The sequence below is a fragment of the Malaclemys terrapin genome, chromosome 6 (genome assembly GCF_027887155.1).
Source record: "Malaclemys terrapin pileata isolate rMalTer1 chromosome 6, rMalTer1.hap1, whole genome shotgun sequence".
NCBI lineage: Eukaryota > Metazoa > Chordata > Testudines > Emydidae > Malaclemys > Malaclemys terrapin.
Genome location: NC_071510.1, coordinates 112,465,466 through 112,493,270, shown reverse-complemented (window position 1 = coordinate 112,493,270; position 27,805 = coordinate 112,465,466). Strand labels below are relative to the sequence as shown.

Sequence of the window (27,805 nt, the reverse complement as noted above, 5' to 3'; positions counted from 1 at the left end):
TTCTTACTCAGGAAAGCTTATGCTTCCAATACTTCTGTTAGTCTTAAAGGTGCCACAGGACCCTCTGTTGCTGTCTAACTTTAAGCACCTGAGTAGTGACGTTGAACTCACTGGGGCTACTCATACAAGGAACGTTAAGCAGATATTTACATACTAGGCTTTGCTGGGCTGGGACCAGCACGCTCAGCCACTTGTAGGAGGGAGCTCTTACAAGGGTGGCTTTTATTTTTTAAATTACCTCTGATTTACACTGCCTAGGTGGCCGCAGAGTCAGACGCAGGCCGGGCAGGAAGAGTTCAGCTGGGGAAAGGTGGCCAGCCTGGAAAGCAGTGCCTGGGGAAAAGTGACAACTGGATGGGGACAATTTACTCTTCATCCCTTCCTCTGCTGCACCAATGGAATCCAGCCCGCTCTAAAAAGCTCTGGTTGCTGTTTTGATCTTTCCAGTCCCGGTTTCACACCGCAGTGACTTTTTATTCGCAGTTAACAGCGGGAGAGAGATGCAGGTGAATGCGGAGCTACAGCAACGCACCAAGCCCGTGTCATTTCACTAAATACAAGGCCAAAATATTTGCAATGACATTTTGACTGAAACAGATAAATGGGGGAGGGAGGAGGAAGAGAAAGGTAATGAGAATTTAAACAGAGGAGCCTCCTCGATTACTTACAGCTGTTTTAACCTGGGTGGTTGTCACACAAATACCGGTTTATTGACTTAGTTGTCTGCGTGACAGCGACACACAGATCACTCTGCACTGGAGATGGACCTGGAACACACCTACTTGTGTGCTACCTCGTTAACACCACACTGTATTTTCCTCTCTAATTGTGGAGAACAAGAATAGTCTAACACAGTTGTTCTCCAGGCCGGGCCCCGGAGATTGCCCCTTCCCGACCCGTGGTGTAATGAGACCAGACATTTAGACTGTGTACTAAAACATGAAACAGAATCAGAGGACACACTAGCTACTGCTCATATTTAGTAGAGATCCATTCGGAATCAACAAGTACAATGCGTGGTCTTAAAATCGTCCTTCTTTAATGTTACAAAACCCCCTACGATTACACATTTCTCTGCCCCTACTGTAGTTTTTAATATAACCAAGTGTCCAGCCAACAAGTAATATCAAATTATTAGGTCTTTAAACTAGAATCAAACCCTAATCTGCACAGGGATATAAAAGGGACACGAAAAAATACAAACAGAGCAACTTTAGGGGCGGGAGGCTACCGGGACCTAGGAAACGCATTTCTTTAGTGCTTCGCTCCATCTGGGATGTGAGCAGCTTACGCTAGGAGGCTGTTCCTTCCTCTCAATTACATGCCTACAGCAGAGGAAAGATCTAAGATCGGTGACTTATTTTCCTGGGGGGGGATCTCTTTATCAAAAGGTACCAGCCATGCTGGTAGGGTCCTCTGTTGTTCTGGGGTGGGTGGGGAGATGGATCTCTGCGCGTCCCTTCAGATTGTCTGCCACGGTTTCCCAATGGACTGAATATGCTCCTTTGCTTTCAGCCGTAAGGCAGCTATGCTGGTGTTCCTAGGATCCGTCTCTTCCAAAGGGAATTTGTCCACAAAATTGGTCCCGCACTGGTAGGGCGGGGGAGGCCCCATTGTCCCCAGGGGTTGCAAGGTGTGGCTTATGGGTGGCGGCGAATTCAGGAAAGGCGGAGGGGTGTAGCTGCTGGGGAGGTTTTGGGGGGAAGCCACGAAGCCGGGCAGAGTCTGCAGAGGGGTGCTGTTAGCCATCGGAGGGGTGAGCCAAGACTCCAGCGGTAAATTGCTGCTGATCGTGCCCATGGCGGAGGGCTGGGGGGATCGGCTGAAGGAGAGTATAGGGGAGTCCTGTAACTTCATTGAAGTGACTTCCAGTTTCTCTTGCCTTCTCCATTTGGCTCTCCGGTTCTGGAACCACACCTAAAAACACAGGTTGGGGATTAGCACCGAAAGGGGGAAATTCTAATTTTCCTCTTGTCAATTCCAATGCAAAGAGCAAATAATTAAACCATAGGATAACAATCAGTCTCCCCGCTGGGCTCCTTTGCTTCTCGAAGAATGCCCCCAGCTCTGCCGCTAGCTGAGACACCGGCCAACAAAAGCGCTGGACTATCGAACTAGTTCCAGCGCGGCCTGGGGTGGGGGAAAGCGATTCCTTGGGTTGAAATCGTTTCTTTTAAACCGAAATCTTTTCAAAATCGCTTGCGGGAAATGGGTGGGATTGAATTTCATCCGAAGGCAAAAGAGCGAGAAAAGATGCGGGTTATCCGCGATGCAAAGGAGGCAGAGTTCCTTTTTACGTGGAGAATCACCATATTTGGGGGAGGAGGGGGAGAATATGCTGGTTTCTGGGTTGGGGAGAAACTTTCTGAAACCAGAAGAATATATCTGAAGTCTCCTTTAAGGAGACATACATGGCAGAAGAAAGCAAGACAAGGAAAGTGTCTGGGATATAAAACACAGACACACAGATCTATCATTTCTTCTCACGTTCTCTAGTTGAGGTGGGAAATTTTGGTTATTTCTGGAGTTCTCCCGGGATAACCTTCCTAGCCTTCGGTGTCGCTTAGTGTGTGGGTGTGGCTTTATCGGAATATTATGGCCTTACTGCAGAAAAGATGGAGTTATCCCTAATAACTTCTCCAAGACGCACTGGTAACCACGGTACAGAAATATTCCGTGCCGTTTCCGGACTATAGGGAAACAGCCATGGTTTAAACGCAATGAGTTCGGGCCGGATCCAAAGCCCACTGAACGTAATCGGAACCTTTCCACTGACTTCAGTGCGGTTTTGGACCAGCCCCACGAGACGCCCCGAAAGCAACGCGGTGAGCGCTCACCCTGCAGCTAGGGCGTTACATAAAACCCTTTAAAGCGGGATCCCGGCTGAAATCAAGCTTGATCTTTTTTTAAAAGAAAACCCTTAGAGGCAATTTTATCTCACCCTCCCCAATCAAATAATTCCCCATCCACCCAAATCTGGTCTCACTAGTCGCTGTGATGAAATTAGCACCAATTTTCCTTGCAGGCAGCTTTAAAACCCCCACACCGCTTGGACCCGCTCCCAGATTTTTCACAGATGACTAGTAAATATTGAAGGCTTTTCAAGCATTTTAATGACCCGGGGATTAAAGATAATTCAGCCTTAATTAAAGCAAAACAGTTTAAACGCCGCGCGGTGGGAACGAAGGTAGATTGCGGGCTGGCCGGCGAGCGGGGAATGTTTCCGTGGGTCTCTACCAAGGGGAGGGAGAAATGTTCCTCCTGGGAACAAAATTAGGCCGATCGCAATCTCCGATGCAAAAGGCGCGATTAACAAAACGCCTCCCCGCACGATTCCCGGGCGTGCGAATGAAAGCGGGGCTCGGGGGCGCTCTCCGAGGGACCGCGGCTTAGCACCCCGGAGGCGGGCCGCGGGGCTCGCTTACCTGCACGCGCACTTCGGGGAGGTTGACCTTGACGGCCAGCTCCTCGCGGCTGTACACGTCCGGGTAGTGCGACTTCTCGAAGGCTCGCTCCAGCTCGTGCAGCTGGTAGGTGGTGAAGGTGGTGCGGTTGCGCCGGTGCTTCTTCTTGGGCTGCTCCTCGTCCGCGAGCTTGGCGTCCGGCAGCGGCGGGCTGAGCCGCTCCTGCGGGTGCTGGAGGCAGCCGGGCTCTGGGGCAACGCGGGGGAAGAGACCGTCAGGCGGGGCCCGGAGCTCACCCGCGGCGCAGAGCTCGCAGGCTGCCAAGCCAGGCCGCGGCCCGGGACGCACGTGCCCTGCTCCCCGGGGGAAAGAGCCCCAGGCCCGGGGCCCACCCTCCCCGAAGGGGGCTGAGTCCGCCCCAGCCGGGTCCCCCCGCCCAGCCCCCGGCTCACCTTCGTACTCCTCGGCCCCGCTCTCCTGCTCCTCCGGCGGCTCCCCGGGCATTTTGGGGTAGCAGGGTCGGGGGCTCCGCTTGTCCGCCTCCTTCAGGGCCCGCGGGCTGCCCACGGGCTGGAAGGCGCCCAGCAGCCCGTCCTCCTTGGGGAAGCCCAGGATGGCCTCGATGCTGTGCAGTCGGGACGGGGGGCCGCCGGGGCTCCTGCCCAGGTGGGCCGAGAGAGAGAAGCTCCCGTCCGCCATGCTCAGAGGGGAGCCGGGCAGGTGCATGGAGACCCTCTGCCCCGGCTCGTCCCTCCTTCTCGGCGCTCGCCCGCTGCCCCTCCGAGCTGGGCTGGGCTGACTCCAAGGCGAAGCCCCGCGGAGCTCCGGGGGCGGGGGGGGGGAAGCGAGCCGCCCCCCGATCCCCTGATGTCAGAGCCCGGGCAGGCTGTAAACCAGCCCCCGAGCACACTGAGTCCTTAAGCTGCGCTGGGTGTCAGAGCCCGTGGCCGCCTTGTCCTTGAAGCGGCGCGGCTCGGTGCCCGGTGACCTCTCCTCGCCGAATGGCTCAGGCCTGGCTCGCCGGAGAGTTTTAAAGCTCCCTTCCGCGGGCCGTGGTCAGCTGCGCCCGCTGTGCGCTCCTCTCCGCCACTGCCACGATCGGCATCAGCCCGGGGGCTTTGTCTTCCTGGGGACACTGTGTCCACCTGAGTGAATGGGGCGCTCGACTCCTCCCCGCACTGCCAGGGAGCGGGGGCCGCCCTACGCATTCAGACCCAGCTTCGCAGGGCGAGAGCTGCCGAAGCTGGAATTAGCCGGAGGCTTGACAGAGGAACAATTATTCCACAGTTATGAGTAACTCTCAAATCCTCTTGGCGCTGGGCCGGGTTTGGATCGTCAGACCCCAATGTGGGGAAGGCCCGATTAGAAAACCACTTGGTCTTTTAAAAAGTGGATTTCAATTGACCAAAGCCAATCACAAAACCCAGGTAAAAATGCAGCTACTGCCCTAATCAGATCATTCAGATGTAGTGACCTCGACATCTAACCTACTGTGTTGCTATCATACTGCTTCAAACAACTCATAAGAACATAAGAACGGCCATACTGGGTCAAACCAAAGGTCCATCCAGCCCAGTATCCTGTCTACCGACAGTGGCCAGTGCCAGGTGCCCCAGAGGGAGTGAACCCAACAGGTAATGATCAAGTGATCTCTCTCCTGCCATCCATCTCCACCTTCTGACAAACAGAGGCTAGGGACACCATTCCTTACCCATCCTGGCTAATAGCCATTAATGGACTTAACCTCCATCAATGTATCTAATTCTCTTTTAAATCCTGTTATAGTCCTAGCCTTCACAACCTCCTCAGGCAAGGAGTTCCACAGATTGACTGGGTGCTGTGTGAAGAACTTCCTTTTATTTGTTTTAAACCTGCTGCCCATTAATTTCATTTGGCAACCCCTAGTTCTTATATTATGGGAACAAGTAAATAATTTTTCCTTATTCACTTTCTCCACACCACTCATGATTTTATATACCTCTATCATATCCCCCCTTAGTCTCCTCTTTTCCAAGCTGAAAAATCCTAGCCTCTTTAATCTCTCCTCACACGGGACCTGTTCCAAACCCCTAATCAATTTAGTTGCCCTTCTCTGAACCTTTTGTAATGCCAGTATATCTTTTTTGAGATGAGGAGACCACATCTGTAGGCAGTATTCAAGATGTGGGCCTACCATGGATTTAACTCAGCTGACCTTAGTTGAATCATTATTTGGGAAGAAGTCTACTTATATGCATTTTTAAAAACTTTTTAAATCGATTTTTTAAAAAAAGATATCAGGACGCCTTGCTAGATTCTGATTACCTTGCTTTCTGGGTTGTCTTTTTATCCCATTTCCCTTTTTAGATTTTAATTAGTTTGCTCTGTATTTGGATATTTCTGGTTTAATGTCTTCTGTAAAATGCATTTTTTGCTCTCTGTTGGGAGGGAAAAGTCTTTTTCTAAATTCGTTAAGCAATACATATGCTAATCGTTTTTCTATTCCTCTTTAATAAAAATCCGTTCTTGCTCTCAATGTTAGTGCAGATTTGTGGATAGATTTCCAAAGGTGCGTGGAAAAACCAAGTGAACGAAAATGAAGGGCAAGCAAGTATAAGAGACGCGTTTCTCACGGTAAAACACTGATGGTTACTTTGGAGAACGAAGTGTATAGAAAATCCAAACGTTACTGGCATCGGAGTTTAACCACTGACTCAGACCCTGGGACCCACCGCAGGTTTAACACAGCTTCTGATTTAAATGTTTCCTCTTCATTCCAGTTGTCACGAAAAGGGGCGTTGTTTCCTGGAAATATCACAACATCTTCAGCTCCTTCCTGTTGGTTTTACTCCTCCCAGTTTGTCCCACTAAATCCCAGTCTCATTGAAGCCAATGGGACTATGGGAGTAAGTAAAACAAGCAGGGTCTGGCTTCATGCCTTGACACCAGTGCAGGCTTGGGGAAGGGAAGGGAAGAGATTTCGTAGACAGACTTTCGCCGCATTATAGGGGCGTCAATCATGGTGCTGGTCAGCAGCCGGAGTCCGATCAGATCGTTTCCCTTCGCCAGGGGATTGCTCTCCAGCAATTCTGCATGGGCACCAGCTGCACATCCAATAGACCAACTAACTTCTTCAGCAACTTAGGGGTGCTGGAGAGACACTCTCGGCTTGGCTGCCAGGCAAAGCACAGCGACCCCTTTCCAACGCTCAGAGCTCGGTGATAGCAGGGAGAACCTACATAAAATTGACAATGGGCTTGCTGGAGCCTTTCACGAAGTCCAACCGGGTAGTTAAAATTCTACCGTGTGTCTCAGCTCATCAGAAACCTTTAATTACATTAACCATAACAATAAATAATCCATTAACAGGTAGAGTTCTTGGTGCATACCTGACGTTTTCTCTGACCATCTGTTGACGTTTTGCTCTCCAAATTTGGCCAACGTAATTAAAAAAAAAGAAGCATAAATAGGTTTCAAATAGAAGCTGACTTCAAACGAAGAGGGGTTATGTGTTGGGATCACAGTTACTGATCTACCATTATTTCTAAATCTGAAAACGGATCTGGGCGTTATTCCTAAAACAAGCTGAGCATAAATAAAGGAGGTTAAAACTGAGATTCTGAGTTACACGACGGCTGGAAGGAGTGCCTGGCTCCTCGCGGGGCGATAACCCTGACCGAGGCAGGATAGAAGCAGTGATGAAATGATCAGATTTGCCTAATGCCTAGAGATGGAATGATTTTGTACTGGATGCTCAGACATGGGGCCACTGAGTGGACCTTCAGCTAAGAAGAGGGACGGAACAAATTGCAAATGAGCTTCCCGCAGGGCAGGGAAACCATTCATAGAACTTTGCTGTCTCGGATAGTGTCAGAGTTAATAGTTATGCCAATGGTATGGCCAACGTGCGCCCATCACGTAGGACAGTCAGTAGAGGAGTTTGTGCCTGTTCAGTTTCTGCTCACCGGGAGGGAGAGGAAGTTAGTGAGCTAGTTAATTTTCCCTTGGCACTTGTCTTTCCCCCTACCTGAGGAAGTGGACTCTCTCTCTCTCTCTGGATGGACAGAAATGTCTAAAGTGAGAGAGAAAAATACACAAGACAGCAGCCTGTAGCCTATGGGCACGTTCAGATCCCGCGTTTGTTCCTCCAAGAGAGATTGGCAGCGCTTTCCTGCGCTCCTGCCCACACGCTGCTAAGGGGCTTATGGTTTTGTTTGTTTCCCCAAAGATAATTCCGTTTAGAACTGCCCGGCTATCCCGCATAGCGCCAGCTGAGGTTAGCCTGGAGTTACTGTGTATTGGGGGAAAGCAGGAAAAAACTCAGCAGCCATTGGCAAGGAGAGAAGAGCCAGAGAAAGGACAAGAAAAGGTTAGGCTAGCTTTTGTGTGCAGTATAAAAAGCAAGTCAATACCATTGTGGGGGCATTGGAGGGTACTCAAAGCAATCAGCCGGGGGTCATTGTGATGGTTTAATCTACATGTGTATTTCCCAAGAGCGCTATTAGTGAAGATGAATGGACGGTGCAATGTCCCTAATTTCTTCTCATTTGGAGCTGGATGTTTAGGGCCCTCACACCCGCACACAAAATGCTCCCGTCCCTCCAGAAACACGGGGCACGGAATCCCTCTGCACGATGCAGCAAAACGTAGAAGAAGATGAAATTACAAACGTGCTGCTCAGCTCCCGAGCAGGGAATAAGGGCACAAAGGAGCCAGGGGAGCGCACCTTCTGCAAAAGCCACAGACTGTGGTCCTGCAGATGGGCTGTTTTCGTGTCTCACCAGGGTTGGATCAAAGGTAGGGTGAAGCAAGAGGGTCCAGGTCTCCAGACCACAGTGTGCAGGAGTCTTCCGCTGTGACCTAACACAGCAGGATAATATCCTATCCAATGTCCGCGGTTCCTTCCTCGTGGCTAAGGAGCCCCTATTTTATTTTTTACCTTAGCGTCCCATAATCTATTATAAATACCTATATGACATCCATTACCACACAGGCTTGCAATAACTACCCAGAACATGATGTATAACGTGAGGGGGTCAGCTGCCAACTCCCCTCAGAGAGAACTAGCGATTACTGCACAGACAGTATAACAAGTTTGTCTTACTTTATCCCCCCCAACCAAGACTAACACTTGCAGTTTAGGTTAGCAAACGGAGGAAGGGTAATTGCTTGAACGTCTTCCTTTGATACTAAAGCATTAACCACTAGATAAATCCTCTGCACACCACTGAATCCCATCTCACACTAGTGTGACATCTCAGAAACTGATCCCACGATAGGCCGGAGCTTAGCAAAGACGATTTCGCCTTGGAAATGACAAATAGGGGACTAGGATAAGATCTGAAAATATCAATCATCTGAATCAAGTAGCTGGGATATTCCTCTCCTTTGTGAGATAGTCCCCGCCCCTTCCCATTCCTTAGCTTCTTGCAAAGGTGTTTTGTATTATTACTATTATTGTTGCAGGTACTTTATGAAAAAAGTGTGAGACAAAAACAGAGATTATGTGAAGCGTTTATATACCAGCTTCTACACATGATGCAGAATAGAAGAGAATAACTTATCTCCTGTCAATAATACTCAGCGATATGCATCAATTTCTCCCTTATAGGGCAGGATGAAAGCAGAACCACAAAGCACTGACCCACAGAATCCTGCTTCCCTTTTCCATGTCCTTTATTTGTCTAGATCAAATGATCATTGCCTTTACCCCTCCCACACACACACTTAAACTGTACATAAACAAAAAAATTGTTTTAACCGTTACAATACTTACCAATATGGGTGTATGAAACAACGGAGTGCGAGCGCAGGTTTTAAATTGGCAGCAGGTTTAAAACACACAAAAGGAAGTATTTCTTCACACTAAGCACAGTCAACCTGTGGAACTCTTTGCCAGAAGATGCTGTGAAGGCCAAGACTATAACAGGGTTCAAAAAAGAACTAGATACATTCATGGAGGATAGGTCCATTACCCAGGATGGGCAGAGATGGTGTCCCTGACCTCTTTGCCAGAAGCCGGGAATGGGCGGCAGGTGATGGATCACTTGATGATTACCTGCTCTGTTCATTCCCTCTGGGGCACCTGGCATTGGCCACTGTTGGAAGACAGGATACTGGGCTAGATGGACCTTTGGTCTGACCCAGTATGGCCCTTTTTATGAAGGGTAAATATGGCTCTCTGGATGGACAGCGAAGTCTAAACTAAGAGAAAAAAATACACAAGACAGTATCAGCCCGTGCTTATTGGAACATTCATATTCCCTGTTACTTCCTCCAACAGACAGTTATAAAAATTTATAGCAATTTGTATTGTATTTTTCCTGTCTCTACATAGGTCATCTTATTTGCACATTAAAGCGCTCTTTTTGAAAACACAACTTGAACTTTACTGGGGAACTGGCGTCCTTCGCTTATTACTTATTGCGGGTTCCCTTGCAGTGCTGTGTAACATTTATCAGAGGGGTAGCCCTGTTAGTCTGAATCTGTAAAAAGCAACAGAGGGTCCTGTGGCACCTTTAAGACTAACAGAAGGATTGGGAGCATAAGCTTTCGTGGGTAAGAACCTCACTTCTTCAGATGCAAGTGAACAAATGTGTAACATTTGTTTCTCGACAGAGGCATTTTCAGTTCCCATCCACCTGGACAGTTGATGATATTTGTTCAGCCCAGTGTAGATGAAACATACACGCAGCATTAACAAGGAACGCGGAAAAGGTTAGATGTCCGCTGTAGGTTACTACACGTGGGAGTATACAAGACTGAGATTAACTATGTATCTGTTCAGTGTCCTGCACAATTCAGCCCGATTTGCCAAGGCGCTCCCCCAGTAGGAGCCATGTTAAAGAATAAATAACGATGGGTCACTTCTGTGGTCGGTGAATAAGCCAGGTGTGTGCCGCTGAGAAGCACAGACCTGGGCCGGTTGCACCAGTGATTTCTCCTGAGAGGGCGGAGCTGGGAGTTTCATGCCGCAAAGCTATATTAATGCAATCCTTCTTTACTTGTTTTCCAATTAGCCTAATTGAATTCAGATTGCTTAAAAGTGGGCACCAGAGACGTTTATCTTGATGGGATGACGGCCCTGAGCTCTAGCGATCCTATTAGCGGTAAGAATGCAAATCCCAGGTAGAGTCCCTCTAGCAGCAACAGCAGCAGCTCCCATGTGACAGACCCCTGCTAATCTGCCGTCTTCCCGGCGCGTCCCCCACACCCGTATGCGGTCCCCTGCCTGCGGGCGAGAACGTTTAGAGAAAGTACTTAGAGCAAGATCAGTTATTAATTATTAGTGGTGGTGTAAAAGGAGCGCGAATCTGGGCCTGGCTTATTCCTGGCTCTGCCCCAGGCTGGTTTAATGACCTAGGGCAAGTCACTCGGGGAAGCGCCCATTGATTTATAATTGTGTGTGTGTGTGTGGTGGCGGGGGTTGTATGCTCAGCCAGCCTGACCCAACCGCAGATCTGATTTTCAGAAGCACAACTCCATGTGCAGGCGATGGGGCCTGCGAGTCTTGAGGCGCGAGGGGGTCTCAAACCGGGCACCGCCCGCGAAGGCGCTCACAACTAGGGTCTCGTTATGACTTTTTTTTTTTTTTTTGGACTTCCCCTCGCTCCGTTTTTCACACCTGTAAACTGGAGACGTGTACCTACCCCCAACCATGCAGTGAGAGTGAATTCCCGTTTGGGAAGCGGAGTTAGGTGCTCCGTAAAATGCAAAGCTGTAGTAACACTACTGCTGTCCAGATGCACTAATCAAGAAGCAGGACAAGAATAATTTTGGCTGGGTTATCAAAGGACTCTAAATCCCTTAAACTCCTTGGACAATCCCGAGCTTTATTTCTAAAAGGCCCACCAGTGCCACAACATTCAGGGTGAGATGTAGCTAATGAAGATTACAGTTTAAGGCTACAGTGCCTTTAAAAGGGAACAAGATGCCTCTAATAAACATGCAAGAGACCAAAGCAAACCAAAACCTGCTGCTAGAGGGGAACCCCTTGGAGTCAGGGACTCTCTCATTGTGTGTCTTGTGTAGCACCAAGTAAATTGGGGAGTTTCACATCGAATACAAACAAAACATTTCACTTGCGGACTGCTTTTGGCGCGGGTGTTTGTGTGTGCGCGCACTTCCTCTATATAAACATGAAATAATAATAATCATGTCTCTGAAAAATAACCGGGGGCAGGGGACGCGGAGGTGAGCGACACAGGGATCAACCCCAACTCCCCCTGCAGAAGGTTGAGTTTCAGTGAGGAGGAATGGACTGAATCCCACACGCCAAGGGCCACCCCAACAAAGCTCAGACACCTACTAATCCAAGGTGAAGTGGCAGATACGTAGAGGGCTTGGTCTACATTGAGGATTTTCTCCCACTTTTGCTCTAGCCCCTACGCAGCGCCACTCCTGGGAGCATTAATGCAGATCAGTCACAGCTGTGTTTAAACACCGTCCTCCACGCAGGCTCAAAGCAGGTCCAGGCTGCCCCTTCCCCCGTTTTTACCACCAATGGACTGGTAGCCGCTGGGAACTGTGCTTCTGATTGATGCAGGTGGGATGGTTGAGCTCTTTGTGTGTGTAAAATCAGTTCGGTTCAGAGCTCTGCCGCTGGCCTGCTGAGGGTCCTTGGCAAAGTCCCTTCACTGCCGGGCCTCAGTTTCCCCATCGGTAAAACGGAGATATTACTGCTGCTTCCCTTCTTTGTAAGGTACTTTGAAATCCACAGGAGAAAAGTGCTATTTAAGAGGTAAGTGGTGGTGTTAAGGGTTTTGTCAGTTTTTACTAGTCATAAACCGCTAGATTCCCTGTGAGACAATTTAAGACACTGATTCTTCAAAGCTTTGCACCCATATTTAACGATCTCTTGCCAGTAATCTAATTGAAGGCAATGGACCTAGTGCTCACAGTCATCGGGGCAAATAATGTCTTTCCGTATTTGATTCGTGCATTTAAAAAAAAATAACCCTGTCAATTACCCAGAAACTCCTCCCCCTCCGTATTTGTCTAGGTTTGTAAACGCTGTTGAAGAAAGGGGCAAGCTGATTTCTGAAAACGCGAGCCCTTTAACGAGCAGAGCATGAGGTCATCTTTTTAAAGTGCCAGGCGGTGGGTCAGGTGACCGGAAGGATTTACTCTTCAATCCCCTTGCTTTTCATTCTCTGCTGGCTGCTGCTTTTAGATTTTTGCAAACCTAAAGCCGAATGGGAATCTCCCCTATTTCTCCGTAAAGTGCAATGTGTAAAAAGAACAGGAGTACTTGTGGCACCTTAGAGACTAACACATTTATTTGAGCATAAGCTTTCCTGGGCTACAGCCCACTTCTTCGGCTGCATAGAATGGAACATATATTGAGGAGATATATATACACACACATACAGAGAGCATGAACAGGTGGGAGTTGTCTTACCAACTCTGAGAAGCCACTTAAGTAAGAGAAAAAAAAACTTTTGAAGTGATCATCAAGATAGCTCAGTACAGACAGTTTGATAAGAAGAGAATACTTACATGGGGAGATAGATTCAATGTTTGTAATGGCTCAGACATTCCCAGTCTTTATTCAAACCTAAAGGGATTGTGTCTAATTTGCATATCACTTCGAGTTCAGCAGTTTCTCGTTGGAGTCTGTTTTTGAAGCTTTTCTGTTGTAAAATAGCCACCCACAGGTCTGTCATTGAATGACCAGACACATTAAAGTGTTCTCCCACTGGTTTTTTAGTATTATGATTCCTGATGTCAGATTTGTGTCTATTAATTCTTTTGTGTAGAGACTGTCCGGTTTGGCCAATATACATGGCAGAGGGGCATTGCTGGCATATATCACATTGGTAGATGTGCAGGTGAACGAGCCCCTGATGGTATGGCTGATGTGATTAGGTCCTATGATGATGTTACTTGAATAGATATGTGGACAGAGTGGGCATTGTTGCAAGGATAGGTTCCTGGGTCAGTGTTTTTGTTCAGTGATGTATGTTTGCATTCCTGTTCACAAGTCATTGGAGGTGTTTCTTGTAGGCAGCACTATGCCTCTGTCAGCAAAGTGCCATCTCTTCCGTATACGATTTTGAAACTTGTCTCAAGTAAGTGATTTGATTCCCAGAGGAGTTGAATATCTACAGATTCCAATGAAAATCAAACCACTTAAATGTCTAAACGTAGATCTGGGTACTGAATATTAGTCGCCCAAGTTTCAAAATTCTAGCTGGTGTGTTTTTGTTTTAAGTCCTTAGCTTGTCTTTAAAAAATGGTGCATAAAATAATCTGATCCCTTTCTAAAGGTATTTTAGTTCACTTCACTCTTGTTAATATCAGCCCAGCTTTATTACAGCACCCCTTTGCTTTGAAATTCTTATATAGCTGCCCCCATATTTTGGTACAGATCACCCATACATAAAAAAGACATTACTTTTTAGTAATATGGGACAGCGTACACGAAAAGTCTTTTCCAACCGTGACTTCTATAATTAGACTTCAAATCTATTTGCTTCATTCAACCCTTAATTTTTATGGAATCTCATTAATCACTTGTGTAGTGATTCTGATTGTACTTTCTCCTTTGACCCTTTAAACTGTGAAAATGCTGATCCTATATGTACTGACCAATTTAATTAGCTGCTTGAAACCACCAGATGCTTTCAATAAGATTTTCAAGATGTTTCTGTCACATTTTAATTCAAAGGTCAAATGCTTTAGCTGTGTTTACTGTGGTGTTTTTAGATAAGGTACTTTAATCTGCAAAGCTAGACAAAGGTTTAGCGGTAGTATCAGATTTATGTAGGGAAAAAAATATAAATGGAGGCATGGACTGATCACCAGAAGTTAAAAGGTTGAAATTGGGCTTGTGACAATTTTTTTTTTCCCTTTGTGATGTAGAAAAGCAGGCTGAAACTTTTTAGTTTAACACACATCTGTTTTATTTTGTTTTAACCTAAGTAAAAACGTTCTTGAAAACTCTGGTGACTGGTTACATGATGACATCACAAGAGACAAACTCAACCAAGTGTGGTGGGAAGATTTTCAAGCAGAAAATATTAAACTCTGACTAAAGTACTCTTTGGAAAAAGGGAGGGGGTCTTTATTAACGCTTATCCTCACCCCTTCAGTTAAGATGTGAGTACTCACAATACACGCCTTAGAGATGTCCCAGAAGTCTTTCAGAAAAAGAAGGGAAAACCAGACTTGACATTCCTGCTATTTTCTAAGGTGAAAAAGCAAAAAAACTACACACAATACTTTTTTTGGGGGGGGGGGGAGGGACGCCCCATGCTTGTACGTGGGTTAGAGGAGAACAAATCCAGTTATTAGCAATCCTTTGCAGTTCACCTTTGAAACAATAGTTGCCAAGAGATGCAACGTAATGGGTGTCTCAGTTACACGGCTAGCTGTACCGCTGCCCCACTCTGGTCTCTCCAAATGCATCTTCCAGGTGCCAGGCCTCATGTCTTAAACTATTCTGGGATGGAATTTCAGAATTCCTCCACTCTTAGACCAGGCCTTGGGGCTATAGTCCCCATGGATCCACCAGGCTTACTCACCAGATCTGACAGGGTGTGGCACCTGCAGTTCTTCCCTTTAGGAGCCTGTGTCCAAGGGCAAATAGTGACAAGGCAGCCTTCTAAAGCTAAAAGTGTTGTTTGTTTTGCAATAGGAACAAAAAGCATTTAGGGGAAAAAAGGGTTTAAAAACCAAACAGTCCATAGCATCCCCTTATGGTAACCTAGGCAGGCCTAACTTCTTCAGACACCCCAGCAAGTGCCTGTGTCTCAATCTGGTTTCCCAGAACAGCTCCTCACTCCATTAAGAGACACTCTTTTTAAACAGCCAGAGTTCTTTTTCTGTTCTGCATTCTTGAGCTCTGGCCCTTCTGGACAAACTCAGGCCTGTAGGCTCAGTAGGAGATTAAGCCAGGATCCTCCTCTGACATTGTCCCTTAATGACCCTCAAGTGTTTGCTGAGAAGTGGCTTATCTTGAGCCATTCTTTCCTGACAGTCCACCATTAAACCAATATATTCATACAGTAAACATCTCAATCACCAGGTCTACATACAGTATTCATAAATTAGTACAGAGCAGCTCCAATTGCATCACAGTTGGTTTAAAAACTTAGAAACTATACCACATGGAACTACCTTATACTAGATGATGGTGAAGTTAGTTGCATGGATCTACAGATCTTTATCACTAACGTCTATGATCCCACGATCACACGCATTGGGAGCACTTTTTTCATAAGGTGATTCTGAATTAAAACTAAATAGCTTGATTCAACACTCAGGAATCTGTCAACCAATAGCTGTGAATACAGTAAAAAGAAGGATTTCCATTTTTTTTTTTTTTTTTTGGAGTACTTGTGGCACCTTAGAGACTAACAAATTTATTAGAGCATAAGCTTTCGTGGACTACAGCCCACTTCTTCGGATGCATATGCTGTAGTGGGCTGTAGTCCACGAAAGCTTATGCTCTAATAAATTTGTTAGTCTCTAAGGTGCCACAAGTACTCCTGTTCTTTTTGCGGATACAGACTAACACGGCTGCTACTCTGAAACCTGTGAATACAGTGTAAATGTGACAAAGATGATAAAAAAAGCAAAAATCTAGGTTGTCAGGGTTTTGTAAGAGTGAAAGAAAGTTTTCTGGCCAAAGAACTTAAACAAAAACAACAACAACAACAAAAAACCCACCACAACACCATTTCATTTATACCCCGCCCACACTAATGCATGTGCTTAATTTCACTATTATTAGTGGCCCATTGACTTCAATAAGAACACTTGTAGTGCAGCAAAGCACAAGTGAGAATTTGGGAACATAACCAGCTCTCTCATCCTTGGTATCTGGGATGTTATAATCCTCCTAGTATTGCAGTCTTCCAGAGTCTTCTAGGCCAGATAAGAATGGACTTTGTAATTAAAAAAAAATAAATTTTATTTTGAAAAAACAAATCAAATCAAGCTTTTTTTAAAATGGCACAAATCCATTCCTCCCCACCCCTTAATATTACATAGGAAGCACAAAAAAGACCCATATTGATACATCTGTCAACCTAGGCATGACCAAGGTCAAATTTGCACTACATATAGGGCTTATTTGGTGGAAATAACAGGTTGAGTCAAACCAAACTGTCTTTACAACCACACCCTTATATACACCCACACACTTAAGCCCTAGTGTTCAGACACCCTGCTTTTCACACGCAATTATTGCACAACTTTGGCATTAAATGGACTAGCCCATTTGTAAGGAATTAAAAATAATTTGTTTAATCAAACCCCTTCAGGCATCTATCACTAGAACAGAAGATTAACTACAGTAGCAGAAGAGATCTAGTAAAAAAGGTAGATTTACTATTCATTAGCCAATTGTATTTTCTTATAAATAGGGTAGCTACCAATTTATGGAAAGCTCATACACAGCTTAATGGAAGGACTCTACACCCATTCCTTCATCAAAGGACTGAACACCAAGGAGTGACATTTCATCTTAGCAATGTGAGTATAAATATAGCATTAATTTGTTATACTGCAATTTCTATACATGCTTTATTTTATCACAATAAAATTTTGAATTTCATCACTCATTGTGTCACTAAAGGTTCTTAGACTGAATTAAATAAGTTACCTGCAATGAAATCAAGGCCCAAACCTTGGGCTTACATTATTTTTAAATTTTGCATCTAAACATATTAATGAGAATATTCAAACAAAAGTTTATAGTATGGGGAGCCTAGCAAAATGGGGTCTTGATCTCTGACTGAGGCCTCTGGGTGCTCACTGTTGCAATAGAAATAGATAAAATAATAACGTGGTAGGTATAGAGGGCTGTATGTAGCAGTCACCTCTGTAGTCTATATCTAAAATTCAGACTGTACATCTTAAAAAAAAAAAAAAAGATTTAGGGCCAAATCCTGCTTCCCTTGCACATATGAAGTCTCCAGCTGCTTACATGCATGAAGCCCTGTCTACAGTGTGACTAGAATCACAGCAGGGAAGCCAGTTACAAGAAAACTCGCAGTTTGAGGGTGAACATCCGTTTCGGCGGTAGAGTAACGCTGGGAGGGTGTATCTCCAAGAAGCCTTTTGCAGAGCTCCAGCCCAGTTGCTCCAATGGTAGGTTTAGGAGATACCAGTGAAGTTCAGCTGCAGGGAACTCCTCCCACCCTGGAAGAGCCCCAGAGATCCACAGGTGGTGACAGACACAGGACAGATGCCTCCATACCAGGCCCTTGGCTCCTAGCAGTACAGCTCCTTTGACTGTGGTTATATTAGCTTTTCTGAGTTAGTCCCATGGGGAAGATCAGGAGACTAGTTACATCTCCATTCCCAGGGCCACAGAGGGACCACTTAGTCCCTGCCTACTTCCCTTTATCCTTGGTGCAGAGCCTGATAGTCACCTCATCATTGTCCTGCTCCTGAGGTCCTGTGAAGGGGGTGGGGAGGGAAGAGTACTGTGGAGGCAGCTAACTCCACCCTTCTGTGGGAAGCCCACATGTGAAGGGGGTAGTCTTAACAAGGAGCTCTTGGAAAGATGAGGAAGCAGCTGTCTATACTGCAAATTAGATGCAACTCCCACCAAAGATTCCCACTGGAGTCACTGGGAGTTGTTCTGCATCCCAGGGCCCCTATTCTGTAAAGAGAACCATGCAGATGAAGTCTCACTAAAGCCAGGGGTCCATCTGGATGCGGAGTCTGTCTGAGTGGTTCTCCTTGCAGGATCAGGGCCCCTGTTTGTAAGGGAGTTAAGGGATATGATTGATTATTATCCAAGTTCTCGGATGCGGTTGTATTGGACAGGTAGACAAGGCCCAAGGAAGCAGGATTTGGTCCTTAATGAACAAAGACTACATCAAATTGAGGGCTTGATTCTCATTTACCCCATTCTGGCTGCATAAAGGGGCCTTATGTGAATATAAATAGTGGTATAAAGGGACCTCAATGTACATGAGAATCAGGTCCTTTAAGTTTGTTACTTTCACTTTTAACTTGACTTTAAAATACAATGTAGATTTTAACAATGAAATGCTTCCAGCATCATTGTACAGGGCTCCCTTTCTCCCCTTGGAGCAATCAGAACAAACAGTGTCATTGGGAAGCAGAAATATTTAATTTGTCAAACCTTTACACATAAAATTGATGCCATCATCCATCTAATTCCCTACTTTTTAAAAAATACACTTTATACTTCCATTAATCATAACAAGATCATCCATCCTCTAAAACCCAAGAGCAGTCAGTTTTCATTGATAATGTCACAGAATAGTTATTATATTTAAGTGAAACCACAAAGAATGTACTTGACACATCAGACAATATAAAGAAATCCAAGTGAAGGCCAGTTGCTGAAGCCTGCACTCAGAGTAAGGGCTGCAGGATCAGGTTCAAACAATTGAACTGAGGAATGTAATTACACAGCAGGTAAGACGAGACTCTCCTTTGGTTCTACATACAGCACCGTTCATGCACAAGGAGGATAGGTCCATCAATGACTATTAGCCCAGATGCTCAGGGACACTACCCCATGCTCTAGGGATTTCCTAAACGTCAGACTGCCAGAAGCTGGGACTGGACAGAGGATGGATCACTCAATAATTGGCCTTTTCTGTTTATCCCCTCGGAAGCACCTGGCACTGCCCACTCTCAGAACACAGGAAATGGGCCTGATGGGTCATTGGTCAGACCCAGTATGGCTATTCTTATGTTCTTATAAGGAATTTCAAAGCCTTTTTTACTGTTAATAAACTGGCCAGATTGGAGGAAGCAAATACCTGGATACTGTCTGCATCTAAGGTTTTGTAGCCAGTTCTGGTAAGCGTTGCTTGTTCAGACATTTGGAAGCCTTTCAGGCACTGAGGAGCCAGAGTATACTAGAACAAGTCTCAAGGAGCTGGCTGAAATTTTTCATCTCAATCTTTTTTCCCTTTTTTAGGATAAAGCCAAAAATATCTATTTTTGTCCCCAGTTTTTGCTCTCTTCTCTTTTCCTTGACACTGAGGACAATAGCACGAATGCGGTCTAGGATTTTCATGCACACCCATTTTTATTTTGTGTCAATCTGTAACTATTCCAAAGTTGATGAAGATTTGAAAAGTGACAGACTAGCAAAAGGAAAAGTGTGTGTATGGAGGGGGAGAATCCAAGCCCCTGGGCGCATCAGTCATTTTGTTGTGCTCAGTGGCAAAAAGATGGAAATTTTTTCAACTTTAAAACAACTTGTTTTTCAAAAAATATTAGGGCTGTTAAGCGATTTAAAAATTAATTTCAATTAATCATGCTATTAAACACTAGAATACAATTTAAATATTTTTGGATGTTTACATTTTCAAATATCTATTTCAATTACAATACAAAGTATACAGTGCTTACTATATTTTTGATTACAAATATTTGCATTGCAAAAAACAAAAGTGTTTTTCAATTCATCTCATACAAATACAGTAGTGCAATCTCTCATGAAAGTTGAACTTAAATGTACAAAAAATAACTGCATTCAAAAATAAAAATATAAGACTTTAGGGCCTTCAAGTCCACTCAGTCCTACTTCTTGGTCAGACAATCGCTCAGACAAACAAGTTTTTTTTGTTTTAAACATTTGCAGGAGATAATGCTTCCCGCTTCTTGTTTGCAATGTCACCTGAAAGCAAGAACAGGCGTTCTCATGACAATGTTGTAGCTGGCGTCGCAAGATATTTGCCTGCCAGATGTGCTAAAGATTCATATGTCCCTTCATGCTTCAACCACCATTCCAGAGGACATGCGTCCATACTGATGACGGGTTCTGCTCGACAATGATCCAAAGCAGTGTGGACTGATGCATGTTCATTTTCCGAGTCAGACGCCACCAGCAGAAAGTGGATTTTCTTTTTTGGTGGTTCGGGTTCTGTAGTTTTATGCATCAGAATGTTTCTCTTAAGATTTCTGAAACCATCTTCCATACTCATCTCTCTCAGATTTTGGAAGGCACTTAAACCTTGGGTCAGTGCTGTAGCTATCTTTAGTAATTTGATATTGGGACCTTCTTTGTGCTTTGTCAAATCTGCAGTGAAAGTGTTCTTAAAATCAAACACCATATGCTGGGTTGTCATCCGAGACTACCATAACACTAAATATATGGCAGAATGAGGGTAAAACCATGGAGCAGGAGACATACAATTCTCCTCCAAGGAGTTCAGTCACATTTAACTAATGCATTTTTTTTAAAACAAGCATCAGCATGGAAGCATGTCCTCTGGAATGGTGGTTGAAGCATGAAAAGGCATATGAATGTTTATTATATCTGGCACATAAATATTGTACCTTGCAATGCCGGCTACAAAAGTGCCATGTGAACACCTGTTCTCACTTTCAGGTGACATTGTAAAGAAGAAGTGGGCAGCATTATCTCCCATACATGTAAACAAACTTGTTTCTCTTAATGATTGGCTGAACAAGAAGTAGGACTGACTGGACTAGTAGGTCTCTAAAGTTTTACATTGTTTTGTTTTGGAGAGCAGTTATGTAACAAAAACCCTCTACATTTGTAAGTTGCACTTTCATGATAAAGAGATTGCACTACAGTACTTGTATGAAATGAACTGAAAAATACTAGTCATTTTTACAGTGCAAATATTTGTAATCAAAAGTAATACAGTGAGCACTGTACACTTTGTATTCTGTGTTGTAATTGAAATAAATATATTTGGAAATGTAGAAGAACTTCCAAAAATATTTAATAAATTTCAATTGGTTTTCTATTGTTTAACAGTGCAACTAAAACTGCAATTAACTCAAAAAATCTCAATTAATCGCGCGAGTTAACTGCGATTAATCGACAGCCCTAGAAAATATTCAAAACCAAAAAAAGTGTTTTGCTTCAAACCCTGCACAATGGAAACAGCTCTGAGATTTCAACATGAAATTGGCTTTTTTCCCCCCAGCTTTACTTCTATCTCCAGCACATGCCTTCCATGTGACTTACCTTGCCATTGCCCAGGTTGGACCACTAGGTCAGGAATTGGCAATTGGGAGGCGATTGGATGATGTATGCCTCTCCAAAGAGAAGGAACTGGTGGGAAGCTGGAGCAGATGGTAACAGGGCAGCACTTAAGAAGAAAGAAATAGCAATCCAACCTGGCCTCTCGTATGAGTTAAGTGGTGAGGGTGGGGCTGGGTCAGAGGCTGGAAGTGAGCCAGTTCCCTCCGTGGGAGGGAGAATCAGTTGCAGGGAGGATTAGGGTGTTGGATAGTTTGAGAACTAATTAGTATATTTAGTCTCCATGTTTGAAAGGTTGAACATTACTAAACACAGGTCTCAGCTGCAGCAGAAGTTGCTGAGTCTAAGCCCCTCAAAGAACAAGACCCCTAGTTACTGGTATTGCAGCAAATACATAGGCAAATGGAGTAGCTATTATGAGCTTAGAAATAGCTGACCCACAGCCATAGACGTTAGTATCTGTTTTCAAGAAATTTAGGGAGGAAATGTTGAGCACACTGTAACAGGGTCAGCACCCACCTCATGAGCGCCCCCTCTGGTTGCATATGTCCACGGTCTTTCAACCAGTCCCAGCCCTGCCATCAGGTTGTACCCCCAGGGCTTCCTCCCTGGAGGCAATGGTTTTGCTCTCTTAGCCTGTTTTGGCCCCAGTCTTCACCTGGGCCTCCTGACAGTTCAGTCCCCTTCTGGGAGTTTACTGATGTCCAATTGTAGGCCCTTCCCCAGTAGCCTATGTGTGTGTGGGGGGGGGATGAAGGGGGCAGGTACACCCACTACTCTGGTCCCAGCCCAGGAATACTAAGCAGAGGAGCTATGAACCACCGCATCCCTTTAGTAAAATGATCTTCAGTTCCCTGGGCCACTTTCCCATGGCCCCAGCCCTCACCAATGCCTTACCCTTAGCTCAGGGTTCTTCTAAGCTCAGGCCCAGTAGCCAGCCAAGAGCTCTTCCTTGTTCCTCACTAGCACTGAGCTATCCGTTCTGTTGGTCTTCCCTTTGCCAGCCTGGAGCCCCTCTACACTCTTCTACCTCCAGCAAGGAACTGCCTGTCTCCAGCGCTGTAGCTCCATTCTATAGGGCCCTCCTGGGCCCTTATTGGCTGCTTCCCTTGCAGCCACTCTAGTCTGCTTGGAGGACCTCTCCACTGCTTCTCACCTGGGACAAGTATGGCAGGACTCTGAGGCCTCCAGCAGGGGGCCTCTGGGCCTAGTCCACCCCATCACACACCGCCAGACGTTTTCCTTTCCTCTTTTCTACATGGCTGCTGGATTTTTAACTTTCACCTTGAGAGGCCCAAGGGACAGTCAGTTCAAACTTGCTAGATTAGGGATGACACATCTAGCACTAGAGTACCTCCTACAGCAGCCACAGTAGGTGTGAGCCAAAGTTCCTGATCCTGTACTGTACTTGAACCTGCAACACTTGACTCAGAGACAAACCTGCTACCAACAGCTTGATTACCTGTACAGGGTTAAGCATGGTCAACTTCCCATCAGGAGGAGGCGTATATATTTTGAGAGGCTTTGAACATTCCAGTTTTAGTCTTCTTTCAGATTTCTAATAGATACACACTGTATGACACCTGGTGTATCTGTAATCATCTGGTTACTATAACATATCAGAGCCCACGGTTTAATAATGCTGATTGCACATGTTTTGGGAAGCATGGTTTATAAATTACCAGTAATAAATATATACAATTTTTTCCCTTCTCTTTACTTACACATCACCTTTGCCATATTTTGAAACCAGTCTTGTACGCCTGACTCGGGCTGAACCCCCATTGATAATAAATGCAACTTCCGCCTGGGTCAAGATTGTAGCTCATTTCCACAGGATGTGTTACCTGTGTTGCCAAAGCAGTTAAGATACAAAAAATAATAAATTAATTGAAACAGATGCCCTCCTCTTTCTAAGAGAAGTCTTTAAATGCACTGTAGCCTTCTCAATGTTTGTCCTAAAAGTCACCTGCAAAGGGCTTTTAAAACTTTGGGCTTGTACCATTTGTGATTCTTGGCAATTGTACAAAGAGGGGAGGAAAGCTTTTCTTCTTCTACTTTCTAACTGTTTTCTTATCTTACCAGTATTCGGAATGATAGGTCTGATTCACCTGGTCTTGTTGGAGGACTTGTTGGGGGATGCAGCAGGTCTATATTGTTAGATCTCCCACCATAACTGAAGGAGAGTACTGAATCTTTAGCAAATGCTTTCTTTCCCTAGAAATGTTATTGAAGTTACTGAAGTTAGAGGGTGTTCAAACTTTAAGAGTCAAGGTCTACACACCGCTTTTGTACCATATTGGCTAGGGATGTGGTTTTTTGTTTTTTTACCAGTGTAGTTATACCGAGACAATCCCTTGTGTAGACTCAGTTATACCATTATAAAGATGCCTTTTACAGATATATATTTTCCCCCCTGCCCATATAGGAATAAGATATACAGGTATAACTGCATCCACTCCAGGCGCATTGTACCACTTTAATTATACCAGTATGGTTAAAACAGTACAACTTTTGCATGTAGACATGGCCAACACCTTGATTCAAATCTCCCCTCCTCTCAGGCCCAGATCCTGCAATTAATTATGTGCAGGCACAGCCCTGCACCCATTTCAAGCTGCATAGTGAGTTGCACGTGTCTCAATCTCTGGGCTCACAAAATGTCATCATAGGGTCTTCCATGCTAGAGAGGACCTGCATTATTAATGGAAAAAAGCAAGTAGGGAAACTCTCCCTCTCAGTGTCAGGTTTTTTAGGAATAAATAAATAAAATTTTTAGACCTTCATTAAACATCACAGAAAAGCAAAAAGGACCTTAAAAGCAGGGGTCACCTTTGAAAAATCAGGACCTAAGATTTATGGGAAACTTACATAATTCTTAGCACACGGTCTCAAAGGCAGAAGTTCCTTTCACATATATTAAATTAAAATAAAGTGCCCCTTCTGAGAAGCCAGGCAACATCAGATTGGTGTGTGTTTGTACTTGATTGACACCTGCCTGGGAGTTTGTGACTGATAACCTCAACCTTAAAGGGTTTTTTTCTCTGTTGGCTGAGGCTTGAGACAGAAAAACACAGAGCTAGGGACAGTTGATGTGAAAGGAGTAGTATAGTCGGTGGCTTGAACTATGATTACTTTGATGGGAGGGTCTGAAAATGGGGCTACAGCTGTGTACATTTTTCCAGCTACTATCTGCCTTCAAAGAAACCATAGAAACAATATTATGTACATAATGGTAACAAAAATAGACTGGACACAATATCCTGAGTCTCTTTTGTCCCTCATAAACCCATCCCTGATATTCAAATCTTTCCTAACTGCTCAGCAGCCAGGACTGATGTATTAAATACGTAAACATTCCTGTAATTTTTTGCTGAAATCTCTAAATAACCTGAACTAATCAGAGCATATTTTCTGAAGCAAGTGCTGGGAAACAAACACATTTTAAATAAGATCACCTACATTTTCCCACTTCACAGAAAAAGGTAACCACTTTAAAATTACAAAAGGTTAGAAAATGTTGTGGCAGAAAATAAATCAAAGGTACACAGATATATAAGATTTGAATATACTCCCCCCAAATGAATACAAAAATGGCCCTTGATATGATATATACAGTAATGAACATTTGAAGCCATACAGTGCTCTCAATCCCTTTGTGCAACTGGAGTTGCACTGTGGATGGGGGACAGTATTATAGCCCTTGCTGAGATGATAAACTTGTAAAAGTTTTGGAGGAACTTATCCAGTCTATTTTTTCTGTGATAAAGCACCTAAGGTATTGCTTCTTGAGCACCATATTGGAAAGCTTGCAGGCTAAATGCAAGCATTGACACAACACCTAAGCCAAAGCCTTGTCACCGCTAACAAAATGGAGTGGTGGGGGAGGTGAGCGAATATATTACATTTAGGGAATTAACCCATTCTTAGAAATTGATCCTACTCAAATGAATGGAAAACTCCCATTGACCTGAATGGTGCAGGATCAACCCCCTACTGAGGTCTTTTAATTCCTCTTTCTTACATACATGGGATGAGTAAACTGTCAGCAGCCATTCACATGAATGTTTGTTTTCTGGTTCAAGAAAATGTTATACGCTGTTGTTCATAAAGCTGGTGAAGTATATTTTTATTACATTTATTCAAGTAGGGGGCTGGAATAAAGGGGAAAGAACTTTATATTCCAAGGGGAGGTTGCCTTCTTCAATTGAGCAAAATACACATTTTGTGAAAGCAAAACTTTATAAAACTAATGCTTAGGATCAATATAAATGTCTCGTCAATGCTTTTAAATTCTAATTAAAACCATTGTGTTTCAATCAATACAAACATTGCAATCCAATCATTGCTGCACCAAATCCTGAAAGTGAAACTGGCTTCTTTGATATTCAGTGCCAAGCCAAGGGAGATGCAACAGGCAAAGAGAGAGCATCAGCAAAGACAGGTACACTAGATTTTAAAGGATCTTTCACATTTAGTACCTAGGGTAGGATTAGGAACGTAGGGAAAGAAATGTGTTTACCAGACCTGGTTTAAGTTGACAGAATCCCTTTAAATGTTCAGTAATAGAGAGGCAGGTGTTTCTCTGTATCCACCACTGGACTCTGAGAATGCCCAGCTACTTCCACACCATATCCACCCTGTGAAGGTCCCATTTCAAAGCAACCACACCTCCTTTCTGAAGACAGTCAAACAGGAATTCCTTTGGAGCTTCTCAACAAAGCTCCTTCACTGACCATGTTGTAGCTACTGAAAGATACAAGGCACTCCCTCCCCTAGGGGCTTCAGGGGGCTGATCCCACAGAGGCCAGTTTTAATTCAAATAAACCCATTAGTCCAATATTAAAGGTGGAAGCTGTTGGGAAGAAGTCATTAAAAACTGGAGGACTGGGGGCAGGGGGGTTGAACTCTTAATGGATCTCATATCTGAAGTCCACTTTAAAGCTGCCTTTGGCCATTTCGAGGAAGATAAGTGAGACCAGGTTTGGCTTGTGTGTTCACAATGAAAAAGCGACCATATTTTAATGCATTTGTTCATCCTAAATTAATCCTTTACTTAAGGGGGAGAGGAGAGAGAGAGAGAGACATATAAACCTCTCAAATAGCATTAATCTAGGTACACACATTGTAGAATATTTGTCAATTTCTTCCTGGCCTATCTGTCCAAGGAATTACACAGCCCGCGTCACTGTAGTATTGAGGGCCGGCTCTAGGCACCAGCAAAGCAAGCAGTTGCTTGGGGCGGCAAATTTGCAGGGGCGCAAGAATCCCAGCATGGGAGCTGAGAACCAACAGGGGGCCCTGGGAGCTGTAGTTCCTTGGTTAGCTCCCTGCCTATAGAGCCAGCCCTGGAGCAGGGAAAGAACTACATTTCCCAGCATTCCCTCGGCCGCATTTAACAGGAAAGGGAGGGGAAGGAGTGTGGAGCTGAAACCTCATGCTGCAGCTTGCTGTGAATGGTAGGGACAAAGCCAGCTCTAGGTTTTTTGCTGCCCCTACCCCAGCTCTGGGCTCCCCCCGCACACCCGTGTTGCTCCAGCCCTGGAATCTCCCCTGCCCACACCGCCTGCTGCCCCAGCTCTGGCCCCCACCTGGGCTCTCCCCCCACCCGCATCTCCTGCCACCCCAGCCCTGGGCTCTTCTCTCCCCCCCCCCGATCCGCACCCCCTGCCATCCCAGCTCTGGCCCCCACCTGCACCTCCTGCCGCCCCAGCCCTGGGCTCCCCCCTCCCCTCCCTGCACCTCCTGCCTCCCCAGCCCTGGGCTCTCCCCCCAAAAAAGAATTGGGTGGACTAAATGGACAGTGCACCTCTCTATCTGAAGCTTAGCAAGGGAGGTACGTGGATCCCACTAGAATTTAAAATGAAAAGTAAGGGAGGGGTGGCTCTACTAGGACCTGGGCAGCTTTAGATACAGTACCAGGCACGTAGGAGGATTTACACTTCTGAGCCATGGAAGCAGAAATTGACATTTCTTTTCCAGATTTAGCTAATATTTAGAAAGGGAATCTAGCACCTGCCTTCCAGATTTGAACACCCTCAAAATTCAGGAGTGCTCAAGCTCAATTTGGGCAGCTGTTACTTCATTTCTCCCAAATCAAATATACTGATCCACTGTAACTTGCTGTAGGAAAAGTAAAATAAATTGAGCAAGAAATGCTTCCCAGTGGTTATTAGGACTGGAATTGCTATTTTCAACAGCCATTGCTTTTTTTGTTAGTTTTAGTTTTATTTGTTTAAAAGGAAGACAGTGATATTGCATTGGCAAATTCCCCATAGAAACAAAGAATGGAACAAAAGAATAATAAAGGCACCTCAACTTTTCCTCATTTATGTAGGACAGTCTTACAATATGCATCCAGATAGCCTTCAATCACACAAGCTGAAAATTGTTCCACTTTACTGCAGTTCTGTAACCATATGGGAACCAATCCTGTCTGTGTTCTGTGCACATTCAAAATTCCTGC

General features: G+C 45.0%; 1 protein-coding gene across 1 annotated transcript; it reads right to left on the bottom strand.

Annotated features, from left to right (window-relative positions):
- Positions 1-1,461: 1,461 nt before the first annotated feature.
- On the bottom strand, positions 1,462-4,130 carry RAX (retina and anterior neural fold homeobox). Its single transcript, XM_054032879.1, has 3 exons — positions 3,858-4,130; positions 3,426-3,659; positions 1,462-1,917 (listed from the first exon to the last, which is right to left on the bottom strand). The coding sequence occupies exons 1-3, from the start codon at positions 4,128-4,130 to the stop codon at positions 1,462-1,464; spliced, it is 963 nt and encodes a 320-aa protein (XP_053888854.1).
- Positions 4,131-27,805: the final 23,675 nt, after the last annotated feature.